An 18,043-nucleotide genomic window follows, 5' to 3' on the forward strand; every position below is an offset into this window, starting at 1 on the left:
AGGATCAAGGACAAATGTAATTTGTTTTTTAAACTTTGTTTAAAAATGACTCATAAATTTTCCTTCTTCTACCTTCTTCCTATCTTGATGGGAGTGATCTCTTTAAGGATGGGGGCTCTCTAAATAGTGTGATGAGTATGAAAATTTTGTGAATTGCTGTCACCAGAGCTCAACCCAGTTAAACTCCTGTGATGGAATTTGGACCGACATGTTAGAAAACAGTCTTCACCAACATCATCAAAATCACTTCTAAAGAATGGTATTCATCCCTCACTGCCAAGGCACATTGGAGGTGTTCAGGTTGTTCAGTATGAGGTGCTTAACACCTAATGAACTTGATGTTGGTTTTTCCCTGTAATTTATCCCCATCATTTCCCCCGGATTCTTTCATATTGTGACAAGATGAGTTGCATACTGTTACATGCATTGACAGACTGCGATTAAGCCATAATGATGTAGAAATCCAGAAACAGGCAATGGTTGTATTGTTGCTTAAGTGTAAAATGTTCAATAAGTTAATCTTGAACCAAAAACCTAAGAAACATAAACTCAGAACTTACACAGCCATTATTTTTAGTAGTTGCAACTTCTACCATAAGACCTGACAAAGACAAAACCTTATATTACATGCTATGAAAAAGTAGGATTTACAGAGCAACTTACAGAGTAATTGGATTGCTTTAGATTGTGTTTATTTCATCTTGTACAGGCTCTGCCCTTTACTGGACTAGTTGGGTAATACTACTGCTCCAATCACAAGCAAGCATTCACACGCTAAATTTGAATAAAAATGGCAGGCCAATGAAGGCATGCCTACATGAATACATGTGGAACCCACAATATATAGGAAGGTGGCTTGCCTGCCATCAGGCACCCTTTTCCTCCTCAGCAATGGCATATTGCACCCTGGACAGCTTCCTCCAAAGACGAAGTTGCCACTTCTAAAACCCTGTCAGTGCCTGTCATGTCCTGGCCTCATAGCTGGACCAGACCTTGATGACTGTTGCTTCAAGTGCATCTGTACAGACCATGCAGACAGCAGTGTTCAGTGGCCAACTCCCTGTGAGTTTTACTGATAATTTCCCAAGAATAAGCATCAGCAGACCTGATTGGCAGACCTGGGCATGTGAGTGGAGTGGAGCGGGAGCGAGGGGGGTGCAGGAGTGGAAGGATTTGGCTGGAGCACAGGTACCTTTTATAAAAAGCTGCAGCATCCCCGTATCTCTTGCTCCATCCTGCTCCAATTTCACTCCAGTACTGCTCACACCATGTGTCTGAAGCATGTCTGACCAAGGAAGCTGAGAAGTCATACATACAGGTGTTAATATTATTGTAAAAGTAACAGATGAAAATGATATGGTTCAGGAGAAAGAATGTGGCAACATTGTTTCAGTTGGTAAAAAAAATCACTCTGGAATTGCATTTACCAAAAGTACAAAAGTGTACTGAAAAACTGGAACGTGTAATGGTGTGTGATTCGGGTTGTGACTGATAGTGCCAGCAACCTGATAAAAGGATTTACCTTTCTCCCTGACATGGAATAAGAGGATAGTGAGGCGTCTGCAGGGGCTAGCAGCAGCAGCTCTGAACATGAGGAAGAGGAGGACGAGGGACCCCCTACGCTCTCTAGTCAAAGAAGCTAAAATTAAAATACAAGGCAGATGAATTTATTTTCTTTTTCTTGAGTGAGCACTAAGGGATTTGAGTCGGAGCGATAACTAGTGGAGTGGCCTGCATTGCCTCGGAGCAGGTAGAATGTACAGCTCCATGCGTGAAGAGCAGGAATTCTCATCTCTTCACTCCGCTTACATGCTCAGCTTCAGACGTGTTATGCCCTGCTGCATTGAGAGTGGGCCAGAACTTGAGACTGATGATGCAGAGACTCCTACTCTCACTGCCTGCACTCCGCTGCTGCTTCTGGTTATCTTGGCTTCATTTGCAGATGTCACTACAGCATCTCTTCTATGTCTCGTACATCAGTGTCCCAGATATCTCTGCGCTGGGGCTTCCCGCTGGTGAAAACCATTGCAGCAGGGCATGATTTTGGATCTCCACATCCTAAACTGATGATTTGCTGGCAAAACGTTCCATATGCTAAATGAACAGTTATTGGAACTGGTTCAGATGGGCAATTGATTGACCACCATTGGCTTACAAGATGTATACATTTATTTCAAGGTGCCTCCATAACAGGGATTTCTTATGTTTTATCTAATAGGGGATAGGTTACGAGAACAACAAAGTACTGTTTGGCTATTCCCTGGAAACTCGTAGCTTTAGCAAATGTGAGGATGTGGCGCTTCAGCCTCTGTGTGACCATGGCATGAGGGCCTTCTTTTTTTCAGTGACCTTATCATGTCCAAATCAATGGAACTTTCTGTGATAATTTTCCACCAAACCATGTTGGTGTTCCCAGTCAACTGGGAGGAGAGCAGCCCCCTGTCACACCAACGGGTGAAGTATCTGAGGGTTGTGCTCAATGCACGCAGCTTGCAGGTCAATCTCCAAGAGGGCTGGGGCCCCTTACCTCTCCACTGCAGTGGCCTAGATTATAAAGAATTAAAGAATTAGGTCATGATCAGTGTGGCTGGGTCTTTGTTATGTCCTGGCGGGGCTTGCTTTCATTAGGTTCCACCCACTGTCTTGACAGTAGAGGGCGGAGCCTTGGTGAAATACAACAAAGGTTACAATACTATAACCCTATCTATTACCACAGGCAGATCCCTGTAGGTTTTGTGGTGGGTTCCAAATGTAGTCAGGTAGGCACCTACATATTAATGGTGTCCATATGTTTTGCACTCCCTTGGTCAGGGGATGGAATTGGAGCATCAAACAATCTAAAGCATAACCAAAAATAAAACAACCCACTGTCACAAGCCATGTACTTAAAGCTCTAAAGCAAAGCATCTAAATAAACATTAGTACCTGCAGAAAATGTTGACATGCTCATTGTTTTAGACAATAAGTTCATATTGACAATAGTTATAAGCTCATTAGTGCCGGGGAAACATGCAGGGGATCAGATCTCCTCTGGAATACCTTGAAGATCTGAAAAAAAAAATCAAAATGTATCTTTCAGTTTCAATGAAACACTGTTTACATTAATAATATACATTTTCCATCAGTACAACAAACCGGTCCTGTTTTATAATGTGACACATCTATAGGATGTCTTTAATTTTATTGATATTTGATCAACTGTACTCAGAAAGGCAGCACAGCAAGTAAATTAGATTATGTTATACATAAAATACTATTTAGTTCAAAATAAAAGCTAAAAGCAACAGTGGTGGTGGGTATGATATGACCCTGTTGCGGGATCAATGAAATAAGTGCTATTGGTGCTACATTTACTCCATTACTACATCCGCTCTGCTGATGCTCCGCTCATTACATACCGGCGGGGGCTGGGACTGGGAAACACTGATGAAACAGATGAGAAGGTAGCAGGACAAGTTAAATATTGTAACAAGATTGGGTATTTTGTGGAAATGAAGAGGCAAAGATGAACTTTGGTGGTGGTGCACACCATTACATTTGGTATCACAATTAAATAGGGGGGAGATCTCCAGCCGTGAGACTGACCCAACTCATGGTGCAATAAAAGTGTCCCAATAATTGAACAGAAACACAGAGAGCACTAATGCAAAACAAAACATAACAGGCAGTACCTGGATGACCTTGAACAGGTTCAAACACACTCCCAAACACAATCTCAATGGAAATCCTAAGAAACCCCTGACATATCCCCAGCACGCTACACAGTCCCCACCTAGCTGGTTAACTGTCCCCAGCAACCCATGTGTCCCTGAGGTATTAGGGAAATCTATGCTGTCACTTGGCTCACTCAAGTAGCCGTTTGGCAGTTTTGGATGATGAGGTGCAGACCTGAGGCTGGTTCCCTGTCCCTGACTCACCCTCAGATGCAGCAAAAGATTGGTATGGTGCAAGCTGGTCACGATGGACCCAGTTTCTCTTTTCTCTTAAGGAGCCGCACCCCGTACAAAATGTCTGACAGTCTGTCAAGAACAGTGCATGGTCCCACCCAAGGGCTCATTGGTCTGGGGGAGAGACCCCTCTTCCCCTCAGGGCTGTAGACCCACACCTGTGTACCAGGGACAAAGTCCTGCCCTTTGCAGCGAGAGTCATGGGCCCAGTTCTGTCAGCACTGAGAGGGCCTGTCTTGTCAGTTCATGCACCTCTAGAGCCGTTCTCGAAGATGTTAAAAGCTCACCCTCCACCTCTGGTTCAGGAGGTGTCAAGTCAATTTCTGTCCTTAGACCCTCTCTCCTTAGACCCTCACATTAGACCCTGACTAAGGAAAAACTCCCCAAAGATCCCCTATACCACGGACATCCAACAGCAGAAGCGGGTCCGGACATAATAAAGGGTCTTGGTGACTCCAAAGTGACCTGCCTCCACCGAGCCGTGGGCAAGCTGGAGAACTTGTGAGGCACGAGGAGTTGGAAGATGTCACGGTTCCTCCCAGGGGTCTGGCAACGGCGATAGAGAAGACCGTCACAGCTTATGAGGGTGTACCACTGAGAGTTAGAGGGCCTTGGTCTCAGTGTCCAGTGCTGAGATTGCTGGCCATGCTGGTCACTGACCTGCCCTCACCCAATGGACATGGGGGAGGACAGGGTCTTCACTCTGGTCGTGTCAAAGTTGTTTTGGGTTGATGTTTTGAAGCTGTGATTGTAGGGGGTGGACAATGCCTGAGGCCCTCCATCACTGCCTCCTGGGAGGCTGTCGACATTACTGGCTGGGGTATCCCATAGAGCTGCCGCTATCAACATCGGCGCCTCCTGTTCTTCCATGCGATGGCAGTGCTGGCATTCGTCTTCCTCGCAAGGGTGTGGAGACAGTGCATCTGCATTGGTGTGAAGGCAGCCAACCTGGTGGCGAATCTCAAAGTTATAGTCTTGCAGCATCTCCAACCACTGGGCTAGCTGTCCCTTGGGTTCCTTGAAGTTGACGAGCCAGGTAAGGGATGCTTGGTCGGTGTGCAGGATGAACTTCTGCCTGTAGAGGCATGGTCAGAAGTGGTGTAGACCCAGGATGACAGCCATCAGCTCCCAATGGGTGACACAGTAGTTCTCTGGTCACCTGAGGCAGGGACTGAAGCAGGTGATGAACTATTCACTTTGTTTTCCTTCTTGGGGACAGCACTGAACCAAGGCCCACATTGCTTGCATTTAGTGTCCACAATTAAGGGTCACTGAAGAGCTGGATAGGCCAGCATGGGAGCCCCGCCAAGTACTGACCTTAGCTGCATGAAAGTGGGAAACCACTCCTTCACTGCTGCTATCTTTGCTGGGTTGGTGGACATCCCTGTGGAACTGACGACATGATCCAAGAAATATGTCTCCCGTCAGAAAAGATGACACTTCTTGGAGTGAAGGTGCAGGTTGGCCTGGCGGATGGCATGAAAAATGTTCCTCAGGTTGGCCAGTGCACTCTCAAGTCTGCAGCAGGGGTGAGGGGGTCATCACCCCTGTGTCGGTAGACAATGCAGGGGCTCTGTGGTATGTCAGCCAAGACCCTCTCCATAAGGCACTTGAAGGTGGGTATTGCAGAGGCCAAAGGGCATCACCTTAAACTGTCACAGCCCTTGGTCAATGGAGAAGGTGGTCTTTGGCCATGCCTCAGGTGCCAACACCATTTGCCAGTAGCCGCTGTGGAGGTCGAGGGAGCTGAACCAGTGAGATCCTGCAATATAGTTGAGGACATCATCAACCTGGGGCAGCGGGTACACCCTTAACCAGATGCTGTCCTTATCTCTTGACCAAAACCACTGGAGCAGCCCAAGGGGCTAGTGGAGGGCTTGATGATGCCTGCCTTGACCATCCCTTTGATCTTCTGCTCTGCCATGGCCTGCTTGGTGAATGGTGGACAACGGCGGTGGAGGCAGATGGGGTGCGCATCACCGGTGTCAATGTCATGCTGCTCCAAGTTTGTGTGTGTACAGACCACATCTCTGGTTGCAAATATGTCAGCAAACAAGTCCATGGGCTCTCATAACTGGTGTTTCTGATCAGCCTCCAGGCCCTCACATCTCCTGTGGTACAGGTCATCGATGGCTTACTTCGTCTTAGTGGATGGCGTTGGGGGTAGTTGTGCTGGCGTAGATGCAGCTGGTGGCTGAGAGCCCCCCAGCTGGTGGTGATGACGGTGTGGGGAACTCTCTTGCAGGTTGTGGTGTTGTGATCCATTAAGATCCATTATTTTTATTTTGGTTAGATTATTTGCTTAGATTATTCTTAGGGTTGCAAATTAGTCTAAGCTAGAAATGCTGTATGCAACATCAGTGATTTGTTTTTGAACTTGTTGCTATGTTCATTGCACTGTCCCTGAGAAATAAAGGAATACATTTTTAAAAAATAAATAAAATGGAGAGTAGCTTGCTGCAGACCAGAAGATCCAGCCCAGTGATGCAAGCGTCTTGTATGGTGGCTAGCTGTGGTCAACTGTGTGTTCAACAACAGTGACTTGGAGGAATGTTGGTGCACTCGCTGATAATTATGGTGAGATGGAGCATAGTGGGCCTCTATTCCCATTCCCAGCGGTGCCAGGTAAGGTCCTATAGTAGATTAACGACATGGTGGACCCAGTCCACCAGGGCTCTGCAATGGGTGCCATTAATGTTGCAGTCCACATACAGTCTATAAGCCCGGTCCAGGCAGTTGTAGTTGTGATGGGAAGAGGAGACTGTTGTGGATGGCAGTTTTTCCCCTTGTGAAATGGCTTGTGATGTGGCCTTGCTCTCCGCACAGGTAGCATCCCTCCATGGACTGCCCACCTCTCCTGGCTGGTGTGCTGGTTGCCTGGCAGGTTGCTTCATCATTGTCGCTTAAGTCTGCTTGGCACATTTGTTGCCTCATGCTGAAAGGGCAACCTCTTATGCCCAAAATATGTTCAACTCACTATGCTTCACTTAGGGCCTCAACCAAGCTTTTTGGTGCACACAGGCAAATGCGTTCATTAAGTCGTTTTGGTTGGAGCCCCTGCACAAAAGCGCGGAGGACTAGCTCTTCTTTTGCAGCAGCATCGAAGGTGGGGTACCCCTGCCATACATGAAGGCGAAGATCTATGGTGTAGGCGCCAAGACTCTCCCCATCTTTCCTCTGGCGGCGGTTCAGCTTTTCCCTGACATCATCAGTGTAGGTACGGAGGCCAAAACGATGCTGTATTGCTCTCTCAGGAGCTGGCCAGTTGAATTGTTCTTGTGGTTGGAGGTTTGTGAGAATCTGTAGGGCTTTGCCCTCTGGAGCCAGGGCGACTTGCACTGCTGTCTCCTCTGCTGACCAGCTGCTGATCTGGGCAGCCAGCTGCACTTGGATGAACTAAGTCTCTAGTGGCTCTTCACCATTACAATGTGGCAGCTTCATTGTACCCCACTGGGGGCCCTCTGATGCCAGAAGTGGACCATCGAGGGGGGCGCTGTTGCTGGTCAACATGGTGGGCAGTGAATTGGTTTGCTGCCGTTTGAGGAAAGGCAGCAGAGTTCTTCCACATCGGTGTTGTCTGCATCTTGACCCAGCAGTCCTCTGCAGTATGCCTCAATGGCTGCTGGATCCCTTGGCAATGGTCTCCCCCTGGTGGTCTCTGGAGGTCACTGGCTCTGTCTCCGGCTGGTTCTCCACCCCAGTGTATCTTTACCACTGGCGCTCTCTTCAGATGGGCACCCTCAGTGGCATGCAGGCATGTGATGAGTTCTTCTATCTCTTCTATCATGGCTGCCATCTAGGATCCTACTCCTGACACCAATATAGTGAGATTGGGTATCTTGTGGCAATGAAGAGGTAAAGATAAACTATATGATAGGAAGATCTCTTTAGATCAATACTGCACAACATACGTATGTCTAAAAACCATAATACATACGTTAAAAAAAGACAGATAAATCTACCTTATACCTTGTATTCATTTGGTACTACAATTACACTACAATTACAATTAACTACATGGTGCAACAAAAATGTCACATAGCCAAACAACAGCAATTGAACCAAATACAAACAGAGAACACTTCACAAAACACAAAACATCAAAGGCAATGCCTGGATGACCTTGAACCTGTCCAAACACAGTCTCCACAGGAATGCTGGGCAAACCCCATTTACATATCGCCCATAGCTCTTTGTGTTTTTTAGTGGATAATTTTGTTTAATTGCATGACTTTTGTCTTTTTTGTAGTTATTTCCACTGAGTTTATACTGAGAAAGGCGGTTTTATATACTAATTTAGAACCAGTTACACAAGCTTCAAATATCCATCAATAGAAAAGTGTTTTGTTGGTGGGTGTGGTGTGTATTTTTACTTTTACTTGAGTGACATTTCTTAAAAACAACAGCATTTGAGTAAAATATTTTCGTCCTCTTTTCATCTCTGCCTGAAGACACTAATACCAAAATGATGCATATAACATTCACTCATTGTGTGCTATGTCTCTAATCTGACCTTTGGAGCTCTCAGAAACTGTTCCATCATCATCATCTGACGTCATGTCTACCTCCAAATCACTGCCATCCTGGAGGCCATCAGACTGGAGTGCAGTTTTCTGGCTGGCCCAGGGGGTGTCAGCTCTGGTTGAGACCTCCCTTCCCAGCTGCAAAGATGCAGACTAAAACAGCAAGACAAAAGGGGAAAAGTCTGTAGAAACCCAGTGAATGTGGGGTACCAAGTACTGTGAACTCACTGATGACTGATGTTTTGGCGGAATATAAACCCTGATAACACCACAACGACATAATCAAGGCTATTTCAGTTTGGAACCAAGACAGCAAATTTTTGACATAACGCCTGTGTAACCTCCCATTACTACCTCCCATTTATACCAGCAAAGTCCTTGCCAAGCTACTTTTACCTGGCCAGTCACTCCCACCTACCAGCTCACACATTACTTTCTTTTCTGTGTAGCTTCACTTTAAATGTAAGGAAGAGGTCAACACTGCAACACAGCCAAGCTAATTGTCATATCCGGGCAATCGGACTTTTCTTGTGCGTGGTCACTGTTGTCTCCTATGTTGTAGGAAGTCAGAATTCTTATTTGAAGTATGTGTAGTGTGTGTGATTGGAGCTTTGATGTATCAACACTGGTCCTGTGTGTATTATTATTTTTCACGTACTGATAACAGGTACAAATAACCCCAGCACTGAGCATGTGCGATGGAGTGAATTGAGAGTCCGAGTTGCAGATTGAACATTTGGAGCTGCAGATTGACTGTTTGGAGTGGCAGATTTAATGTATGAAGCTGAAGAGTAAACATTTAGTGCTGCAGAATAAACATTTGGAGCTTCAGATTGAATGTTTGGAGCTGCAAATTGAATGTATGAAGCTGCAGAGTGCACATTTACAGACACATCTACTTTATGCTAGTCCTATGCAGTTTTTTCATTCAATTCCTAACCAAGACAATCTGGTAAATATTGTATTGTCTTGTTAATATGGACTTCAAAACTGTTTTATAATGCAAAATAATGGAATTGAAAACATGCGATTAAAATGCGATTAATCCTGATTATCTTTAGAAATTCTAAGATTAATTTTCATTTTTAAAATGAATAATTTGATAGTCCTGCTTTTTAAAAATATTTTTTTGTTGTTTTTTGGGATAGTTTACCACTGTCTTTCCTATAGCTCTGATTTGCCTCGACTTATTTTACCTTTTTTTTGGTTCGGCCAACAGTGTTCTTTTTTCCTAGTGGTTTATTCTGCCCTGTCTAACTTTGTCTTGCATTTTAATTGCTTCATTGTTTTGATTTGCGTTTTTGGGCTTTATAAAAAATTGACTTATACAGTCTTTTATGGTTTAGAGTTTCACCTCAGTCAACATGGCTCTTTGCTTCATCCTCCAGCATCTGGACTCCTCAGGGAACCTACACAAGGATCCTATTTGTGGACTTCAGCTCTGCCATTAAAGGGGAACTACACCCCTCTTCAAAATTCATGTGTTATTTATATGGTCCAAAAATATTAGTAAACATGAACAACTTTCACAAATTTAAAAGCTAAAGTGCTAATACTAATACCCTACAATTTGTGGTGTCACAGGGTAAAAGGTCTGGAGCTGCTATATACTACAAATAACTTTGCATTTTGCCTGATCAGTGTTTGGTTTACCCTTATATGAACTGCTCACTATTACCATTTTCAGACAGATATATTGTACATATTGTACATATGTATTTTTAATTTTTTAAAAATATTTTACTGTGAACTCCTTCATTTTATATTAAATGTTTCTTTGGTGTGAAAACCCACTTGGCAATACAATTGATTCTGATTCTGATTTCAGTCTCTTGAGTTTGTCTTAAAATCTGTCTTTTGTGAGTTCCCTAACTTTGTGAAATTGTAATACCAATGTTCTTACTTGAGAGGCCTGCTCCCCCAGTTGCTGGGGGGCAGGTGCTGCCCCACTGCAGACCTTCATGTGTCGGACCTGCCTCTCCAGCTTTGCCCGGGCTCTCTCACTGTCCTTAAAGCGGGTCTCTGCATCCCGCAGCCTCAACAGCTCTTCCTGCAGCAGGCTGTGTTGTCTCTGCAGGAGAGCCAGCTCCCCTATGGTTGACCCTGCACTGGCTTCCCGATTTCCACCTTCTTGCCAGAGAGGGCGCCACACTCCTTCAGCAGATGACCCCACAGTATCCTGGGGCTGTAGCAGCAGCTCCAAGATGGAGTCTTGTTTGATGACAGCTCCCTCCAGGATAAGACAGATAATCCATTTTTAAAGACTTTATAGGCTAAAAATTGGCATAGGAATGGAATCAGACATGTGCCTCCTCAAGAGTTACATTGAATTCCCTTCCTCAGAGGGATGGACACTCATGCAATCAATTGTCAGACTGAGTTTAGGGTTATCAAGAAGTTGTTTAACGCATAATGCCATAAACATCTTTTGGGTAATTACCCTGTAAAGAGTAAGACTGCTGCTATCATTTTTTTCTTATTGTTTACAAATCACCTGTGCAGTCTCAAACCCATAATAAATGTATACTAACAGTGAGTTAATGTTAGTAATATGCTCCTTCATTACAATAAACACACATGCTGTAGTTTATTTTGACACAGCCCCACATACTCTATTCTGCTGCTAAAAAAACTCATTTGAGCACTAAATGTGAATCATAATTAGTCCCAAACAAACACAATTTCTTTCTGTTTAAAAACTTTTGTGAGCTGTTATTAAAAGTCAGAACCAGTGGGCTTCAGGCCAGAATCCAGAAGGTATTGTGAGACAGACTGACACAATGTTGGTATAAGGTTTTATAGAATTTGTTGACTATCAAAGTTATAGAATAACACAAGAGTAGTACTCAAGTGATGACCTTTTAATGAGGTGGTAAGCATATTGTGTGTCAACACAATTATTTTTTTATGTGTCACTTGTGACAATTCAAAATCCAAGCAGACTTCTAGAGGTCAGAGAAGATAAAGCACAAGTATTTGTGGTTGTTACTGTACATTACAGTACATGGTCAGTCATCTGTTTTTTTTAACAGTGATAAGAGCAAACAACTGCATGGTTACATTAGTTTAGTAATAAATAAGGACGTGTAAGGAGAAGATTTTGCTGAACTCCACAGAACACCTGCAGCATATTGCCTTCCAGCAGACTCACAGTATCACCTGTCCAAGTCTTTAAAGCTAGCTTTTACCTCTGAACAACATCAACTGTCCAATACTCACAGACTAAAAGTATTTAGTATAACTTGGTGTGCTGTACAACTGTTGTATATGAAACAAGCATATTAAATATGTACAGAAACCTACTCACCTGGAGTGCATGAAGATATACACTGAGATTCACCAGCCTCTGATAGATTCTCTGTCAAACACAGGCAGCATTTTTATTACTGACATCTGTTTGACACATACACACAAACACAAACACACACATTAAGAAACCTTTACTCACCGTGAGCAGTGGCTTGTCTCGACTCTTTAGGCAACCCTTTGAATGGTAAAAAAAAAAAACCAAGAGAATATCACCACCATGATGTTACATTTCAACATAATGTAATCTTTAGTTATCAATGCATTAATTAGTAAGTTAGTTAAACTGAAATGATGTGACTGAGAGTTATTATGTTCATGTGTTATGTGTTTTCCAACCCACTTTAGATTAAATCATGCATGATGAAAGTGGGCTGCCAGAGGTCAAGTCCCAATGACTGGCTGCCAGCTTATGGCTGCAGCATGCAGCAAGTCAGTTGCTGCTGGCTCAAAGACGCAGCTACAGCTGGGCACCTCGTGAAACTGCACAGTTTGAGGTCATCAGTGGCTTTGAACACCACCGTTGTCAAAAAACAGTGAGGAAGTGTACACTCTCATCTCTGTGCTTCCTGTTCAGACGCAGACTGGCCTTTGGGAAGTTCAAGAATGTGGGCTGGTCTTCTGAGGCCTTGGATGAACTGCAGCATTGCCAGAGCAGCATCAGCCAACAGTTAATATGGATATTCAATCTTAGCTGCAGGTACATGCCTGATGCAATCTATAACAGAAGGTAGCAGCCTGTGGCCATCACAACTAAAAGAGAAAGTAATAAGAGCGAAACACGAGGTGCAAGGCAAAAAAGGATAAGATGGGGGGTGAAAGACATAAAACATAAGTGAAATAATTGAAAAGCAAATCTAAATTAAAGCTGCAAGGAGCGAAGAACAGGCCCTCCTACCCCCACATATGTCAGGGGCACTAGTAGGACTCCAGCTGAAGTGGTCGTTCATTTCTGTGAAAGTCAGATAATGCAAACACACATTCCACATCATCTTGGTGCATATCATTTGTAGATCAAACCATGAAAATTCCATGTAAATTAAAAGATAATTGTCTTGCCAGGCTTATTTCCTGTTGCCAGTCGGTGGCACAATGAGTATGAGAGGCAATTGACATGCTGATGTCTTCAGGTCTGCAGGTCTTGATGACACCAGTGAAATTTGGGGCCAATCAGTCAATGCAATTGACCAGCCCACTGCAGATTTGGATGTTAATGCCACGGGAGGTTTGGAACTCTGCTGTAATTTAGTCAGCAGAGAGTTGGTGACTTTTACGCACCATGGGCCTCAGCACTCGGCGACCCCGCTCTGTAACTTTACATGGCGTGCCACTTCGTGGCTGAGTTGCTGTGGTTCCTAAATGCTTCCACCTTGCAATAATACCACTTACAGTTGATCGTCGAATATCTATTTCACAAACTGATTTATTGCAATTGTGGCATCTTATTACAGCACCATGCTCGAATTCAGTGAGCTCTTTAGGATGACCCGTTCTTTCAAAAAATGTTTGTAAAGGCAAATTGCATGGCTAGGTCCTTAATTAGGAAAGGGAAGGCTTCAGGAGCATTTGAGGTTGCCTGTTAATCTAGGCTGGTTCAAATAGCAATAACCAGGTCGGCAAGCTTCACATAGGGGGACATGATCATTTGGTGTCAGCCAGGGTTCCATGATCATGAAGAGATCAAGATTATTTGAAAGAATAAAATCATGACACAAAAAATATTTATTTACACAAGATCTCACTTTAAAAAGGGCCAACCACAAATTCCTGGGCAGAGTTCACAAGGGAATGCAAGGAATTGTGACTGAGTTGGTTATACCTGTGTTTGAAAACAGCTGCTGCTGCCCCATTTGCAAAGGTGTTTGTCTCACAGATAGTTGATGTTGTGTAACTGAAAATCATCTGAAAACTGTCTGGGGAGTTGTGTGAGGTAGTCAATATGACAATATATTGTTTATGAATTCAACAATATTAGCAGTGAGCAAAAAGAGTAAAGTTGGTGGCAAGCCATAGCCCCTGAGTCCACTGATTAGAACTATAAAGCAGGCTAAAACCTTCACACCCTTGTCTCAGGGTTGTAATGGGCCCTGATATTTCACATTCTTTATCCAGACTTTTGACAGTCACAGCAAGCAGTTTGATACTGTGCTGTAGTTTGAATAATTTTTAACACTCTAAATCATTTGCATCCACGTGGATGAGGATGAAAAGATAGACTGAGCTCAATGATTGCTGGGATATACTGGACTATATATATTATATATACAAGATTTTTGTCCCAGGGAAACAGAATGTTAATCCCATGGGAAGTTCCACAAAGCAAATAATTGAGTCCAGAAGAAACTCCAGGACTGAAATGTCTCCTCAGCAAGATTTGAGGGAAGATCCTTGAGACTGATGATAAGTGCACGAGGGAGCTTGGCATAGCCGGAGCAGACTGCTGAGGCATACAGGAGGGTACCTGGGCAGGGTGTCGGTGTACAGAGGTCGCTCCGTCCAGCTTACAGGGGAGCGTGGAGGCCTCCATTGGACGGGACTTGGGAACCAGTGGCCACTCGGATGTATTGGATTGCAATAGTTTGTATATTTCGTTGTCCCCATGAATAGAGAGATAAAACCAGCGGTGCAAAGAAAGTGTGCCACACGAAAAATAAAGGCTTTACTGACTTTACTGTAAGCACCCTCCCTAGTTCAAGAGGGTGGAATATAATTCAAATTTGCATCAACTTAACACTTGCAGGTCTCTCTGTAACCTCTGTAAAAAAAATGGATGATTAATACTTACACTTGTCAGCACTCAACTCTTTTTGAATCTGTAATCTATATGCCCTGTTTGCTTTGCAGTTTTATTCTATATATGTCACTACTGCCAATAGTCCTTTTAAAATTTGTTTATTCTTTTCCAGTCTTTGAATTACATGTTTTGTTTTTTTTTTTTGTTCTTTGTTTTGTTGTTTGTTTGATTTTTTTGTCTGCAGCAGCAGGTGATAATGAGGACAGTGGTAAGAAGCCTGAGACAGAAACATTGGAGAGGAGTGAGCAGCCCTTAGCAGGTGCTGTGTCATACTTCCCTGACATTTCCTGTAAATTAACTAAATGAATTAAGTAAAGATAATAAATAAATAAATAAATAAAAATTTGAATGAGTTCAAATACCTGGGAGTTATATTAGATTCCACCCTCAGTTTAGAAAAGCATGTAAAAAACATGAGCCACACTTTTTCACACTGAAATACAACATAGCCAATTTTAGATGTATTAGAAACTCACTCACAATGGAGGCATCTAAACCTTCCTGAACACAATGATCCTGTCGCACTTCTCCCACTGTGTGTCCTTCTAGTCCCAATCAAGTAAGATGACATTGAAGCCACTCAAGGTGACCCTCAAAATCTTAGATAAGAAAACATGAAGAATATATGACAACTGTCATATACTCTCCAGACACAATCCTGCTGCAGGGTTAACCATTTCCAAGGTTTACTAGCCAATTCCATGCAGAAATGTTAAGACAAGTTCAAACTCATGGTGTTCAAAATTGGTCATCAACTTCCGCTGTACATGGGGGAAAAAAAATGGAAATTTGAAACGTTTCTTCTACAACTCATCAATTCTTTTTTGCATTATATCTTATGAGGCATTTAATATTCCAACACATTCTCATCCCATGTCGTCACATATTGCTGCATTATCAGTAGACTTCCACGTCAACATATTATGCTCGGTGTATCCTCCTGCATCTGCTGCTGATGTTCTGGGATGCCTCACTCACAATGGAGGCATCTAAACCTTCCTGCACACAATGATCCTGTCACACTTCTCCCACTATGTGTCCTGCTAGTCCCAATCAAGTAAGATGACATTGAAGCCACTCAAGTCCCTTTTTAAACAAGCCCTCAAAATCTTAGATAAGAAAACACAACGAATATAGTACAATTGTCATATACTCTCCAGACACAATCCTGCTGCAGGGTTAACCATTTCCAAAGTTTACTAGTCAAATTCCATGCAGAAATGTTTACACAAGTTCAAATTCATGGTGTTCAAAATTGGTCATCAACTTCCACTGTACATGGGGGGAAAAAATGGAAATTTGAAATGTTTCTTCTACAACTCATCAATTCTTTTTTGCATTATATCTTATGAGGCATTTAATATTCCAACACATTCTCATCCCATGTCATCACATATTGCTGCATTATCAGTAGACTTCCACATCAACATATTATGCTCGGTGTATCCTCCTGCATCTGCTGCTGATGTTCGGGGATGCCTCTGTCAATGCTACAATGTCAACAAAAGCACATGATGGGACTATGACACAAAAGTGAATGGTTGCTTTAGGCACATGGCTAGGAGTAGAAAAAATCCATCACATTCAGCAAGAAGCAAACACCGACCTCCCGGGCCCAGGATTTGTCGGACTCTTACACCACCCTTCCCGCCTGCCCAATAGGAACCTAAGTGCTACTTACACTATGTCATAAATGACAGTGGTTCAATTTGACACCACCCGGCAGCATATCATACAGACAAGAAAGATGGCTTATGGTGCTGGGATCTTAAATCCCCAAATGGTCAATAGAATGCCATCAATGAGTGAGTGAGAATGTGATTGTTTAACTGAGTAGCAGGTGGCACCCTTATGGTCACCAGTGTATGAATGTGATATGTAGTGTAAAAGTGCTATTGCACTGCTCTGCATTTTCAATGTTACCCCCAGCTCACCTTTGGTGCCAAGAGATCACGGGCTCCATTGACCAACAGATCCTGATCACCTAAGCAGAGAAAAAAACAGCAGTCGACTTTCATTTTCATTAAACCGTAATTTGAGCTTGATGTTCAATAAAATGTAACATCATGCAAGGCTAGTAACTGCACTCTTTGGATCAGCTACCAGGTAGAATTCTTTATTTGTAATTTTGTGCCACCTCTTGTACTTTACATAATTTAATCCTCTGATATTTAGTCACATTTAACAGCTTTCCAGACTTATTTAAAGTCTGTGTAAAGTGAATTCAGAGATTTGAGAAAGATTTTTGCATCAGTTTGCACCCCATTTGCAAGCAAATATCAAATGTTTTGCGGTCGAAACACACTTATGTGGCAGTTTCAGTTTCACTTGTTTTTTGGATGGAATTATTTTGAACACATTGCTATGACTAATTATATCTTCTTTTATCCATTTGCACCACTGTTACTCTCCCTGTCTTTATGTCATGCACATGCTCAACTAAAAAATTAGAAACCCAGTGTCTTGTAAACATGGCAGAGAAATCTGCTTCCTCCAGAGGAAATCCACCCAAAAAATCAGGTTTCTCTAATCCTTGTTACAGAAAGCATGTTTGAAGAATCCACTAACAGGAGACAGCTGGCTGCAACCCACTCTCTCTAGTGCATGTTAACACACTGACTGCATTACTGTCCAGACTTTGGTAGACATTTTCATTTACATAAATACAGCTGTCCATTTCTGCCTGATCAAAACAAATCATCAATCTGCCTTCTCATATTGTGATCACAGCACTGTGACCCTGTGCGTTTGTCTCCTCTGTCCTCAGTTACATTGCCTTTGACTTTTACAAAGAGTGCAACCACATGAGATGGGGCCATCTCCAGATATTAGTGGATGCTTTCACTGGGACACTAGATGAATATGGGTGCCATAAGCAGCAGCTGTTTTGGGCTCCTATCTGCTGTTGAATACTGTGTAGGAATATTCTGATGTCTCTCTGTATGTAGTTACTTCATGGTGAACACAGAGGGGAAAATGGTGGCCCAGTGGAGAGGAGTCTTCTGCAGTTCATGCATGGACGGTTTGGACAGGAACAATGTCATCCAGAGCCTGCTGGCCCAACGCTCCCTACAGTCTCAGCTTCAGATATTTTAATCCCACTACTGCTTAGCCTCTTAATGTGTGTCAAGGTGTCATTAGGCTAATGATTATTTGATGAGTGCGTTCTTCAGTGCAGTGTACTGTGTGTGTGTGTCTGTTTGATGTGTCTTGTATGGTCCTCTAAATGGAAGTTGATAGCTATACTTTTGTGGACACCAATGATGACTGACAGTATGTGACTGGAGTCTTCAGTGACTCACTGGTTTCTGTGTGGATGTGATGGCATGAAAGAGGGAGGTCCACACTGGAAGCCTGAAGGAGCTCACTCAACCTGTCAACTGTAGGGAAACACACACAGACACACACACACACACACACACACACACACACACACACACAAAATGTGTCATCCAAGTCATTTGAGCCACTTT

At 43.2% G+C, this 18,043-nt stretch overlaps 1 protein-coding gene across 2 annotated transcripts in view; it reads right to left on the bottom strand.

Moving 5' to 3' along the window:
* Nucleotides 1–675: 675 nt before the first annotated feature.
* The window catches only part of arhgef1a (Rho guanine nucleotide exchange factor (GEF) 1a), an 87,210-nt gene continuing 69,842 nt past the window's right edge, over nt 676–18,043 (bottom strand). The window contains exons 17-23 of one of the 2 annotated variants that reach the window (XM_042506973.1): nt 17,873–17,950; nt 16,505–16,554; nt 11,919–11,954; nt 11,778–11,828; nt 10,374–10,700; nt 8,513–8,623; nt 676–3,048 (exon numbers count right to left, since the gene is read on the bottom strand). In XM_042506973.1, coding sequence (XP_042362907.1) covers nt 2,983–3,048; nt 8,513–8,623; nt 10,374–10,700; nt 11,778–11,828; nt 11,919–11,954; nt 16,505–16,554; nt 17,873–17,950 — 719 coding nt within the window. In that variant the 3' untranslated portion in view covers nt 676–2,982. Of the gene's footprint in view, nt 3,049–8,460; nt 8,624–10,373; nt 10,701–11,777; nt 11,829–11,918; nt 11,955–16,504; nt 16,555–17,872; nt 17,951–18,043 lie in introns of both variants that reach the window. The other variant, XM_042506972.1, reaches the window with a different exon arrangement.

This window comes from Plectropomus leopardus, chromosome 18, assembly GCF_008729295.1.
Source record: "Plectropomus leopardus isolate mb chromosome 18, YSFRI_Pleo_2.0, whole genome shotgun sequence".
Classification (NCBI taxonomy): domain Eukaryota; kingdom Metazoa; phylum Chordata; class Actinopteri; order Perciformes; family Serranidae; genus Plectropomus; species Plectropomus leopardus.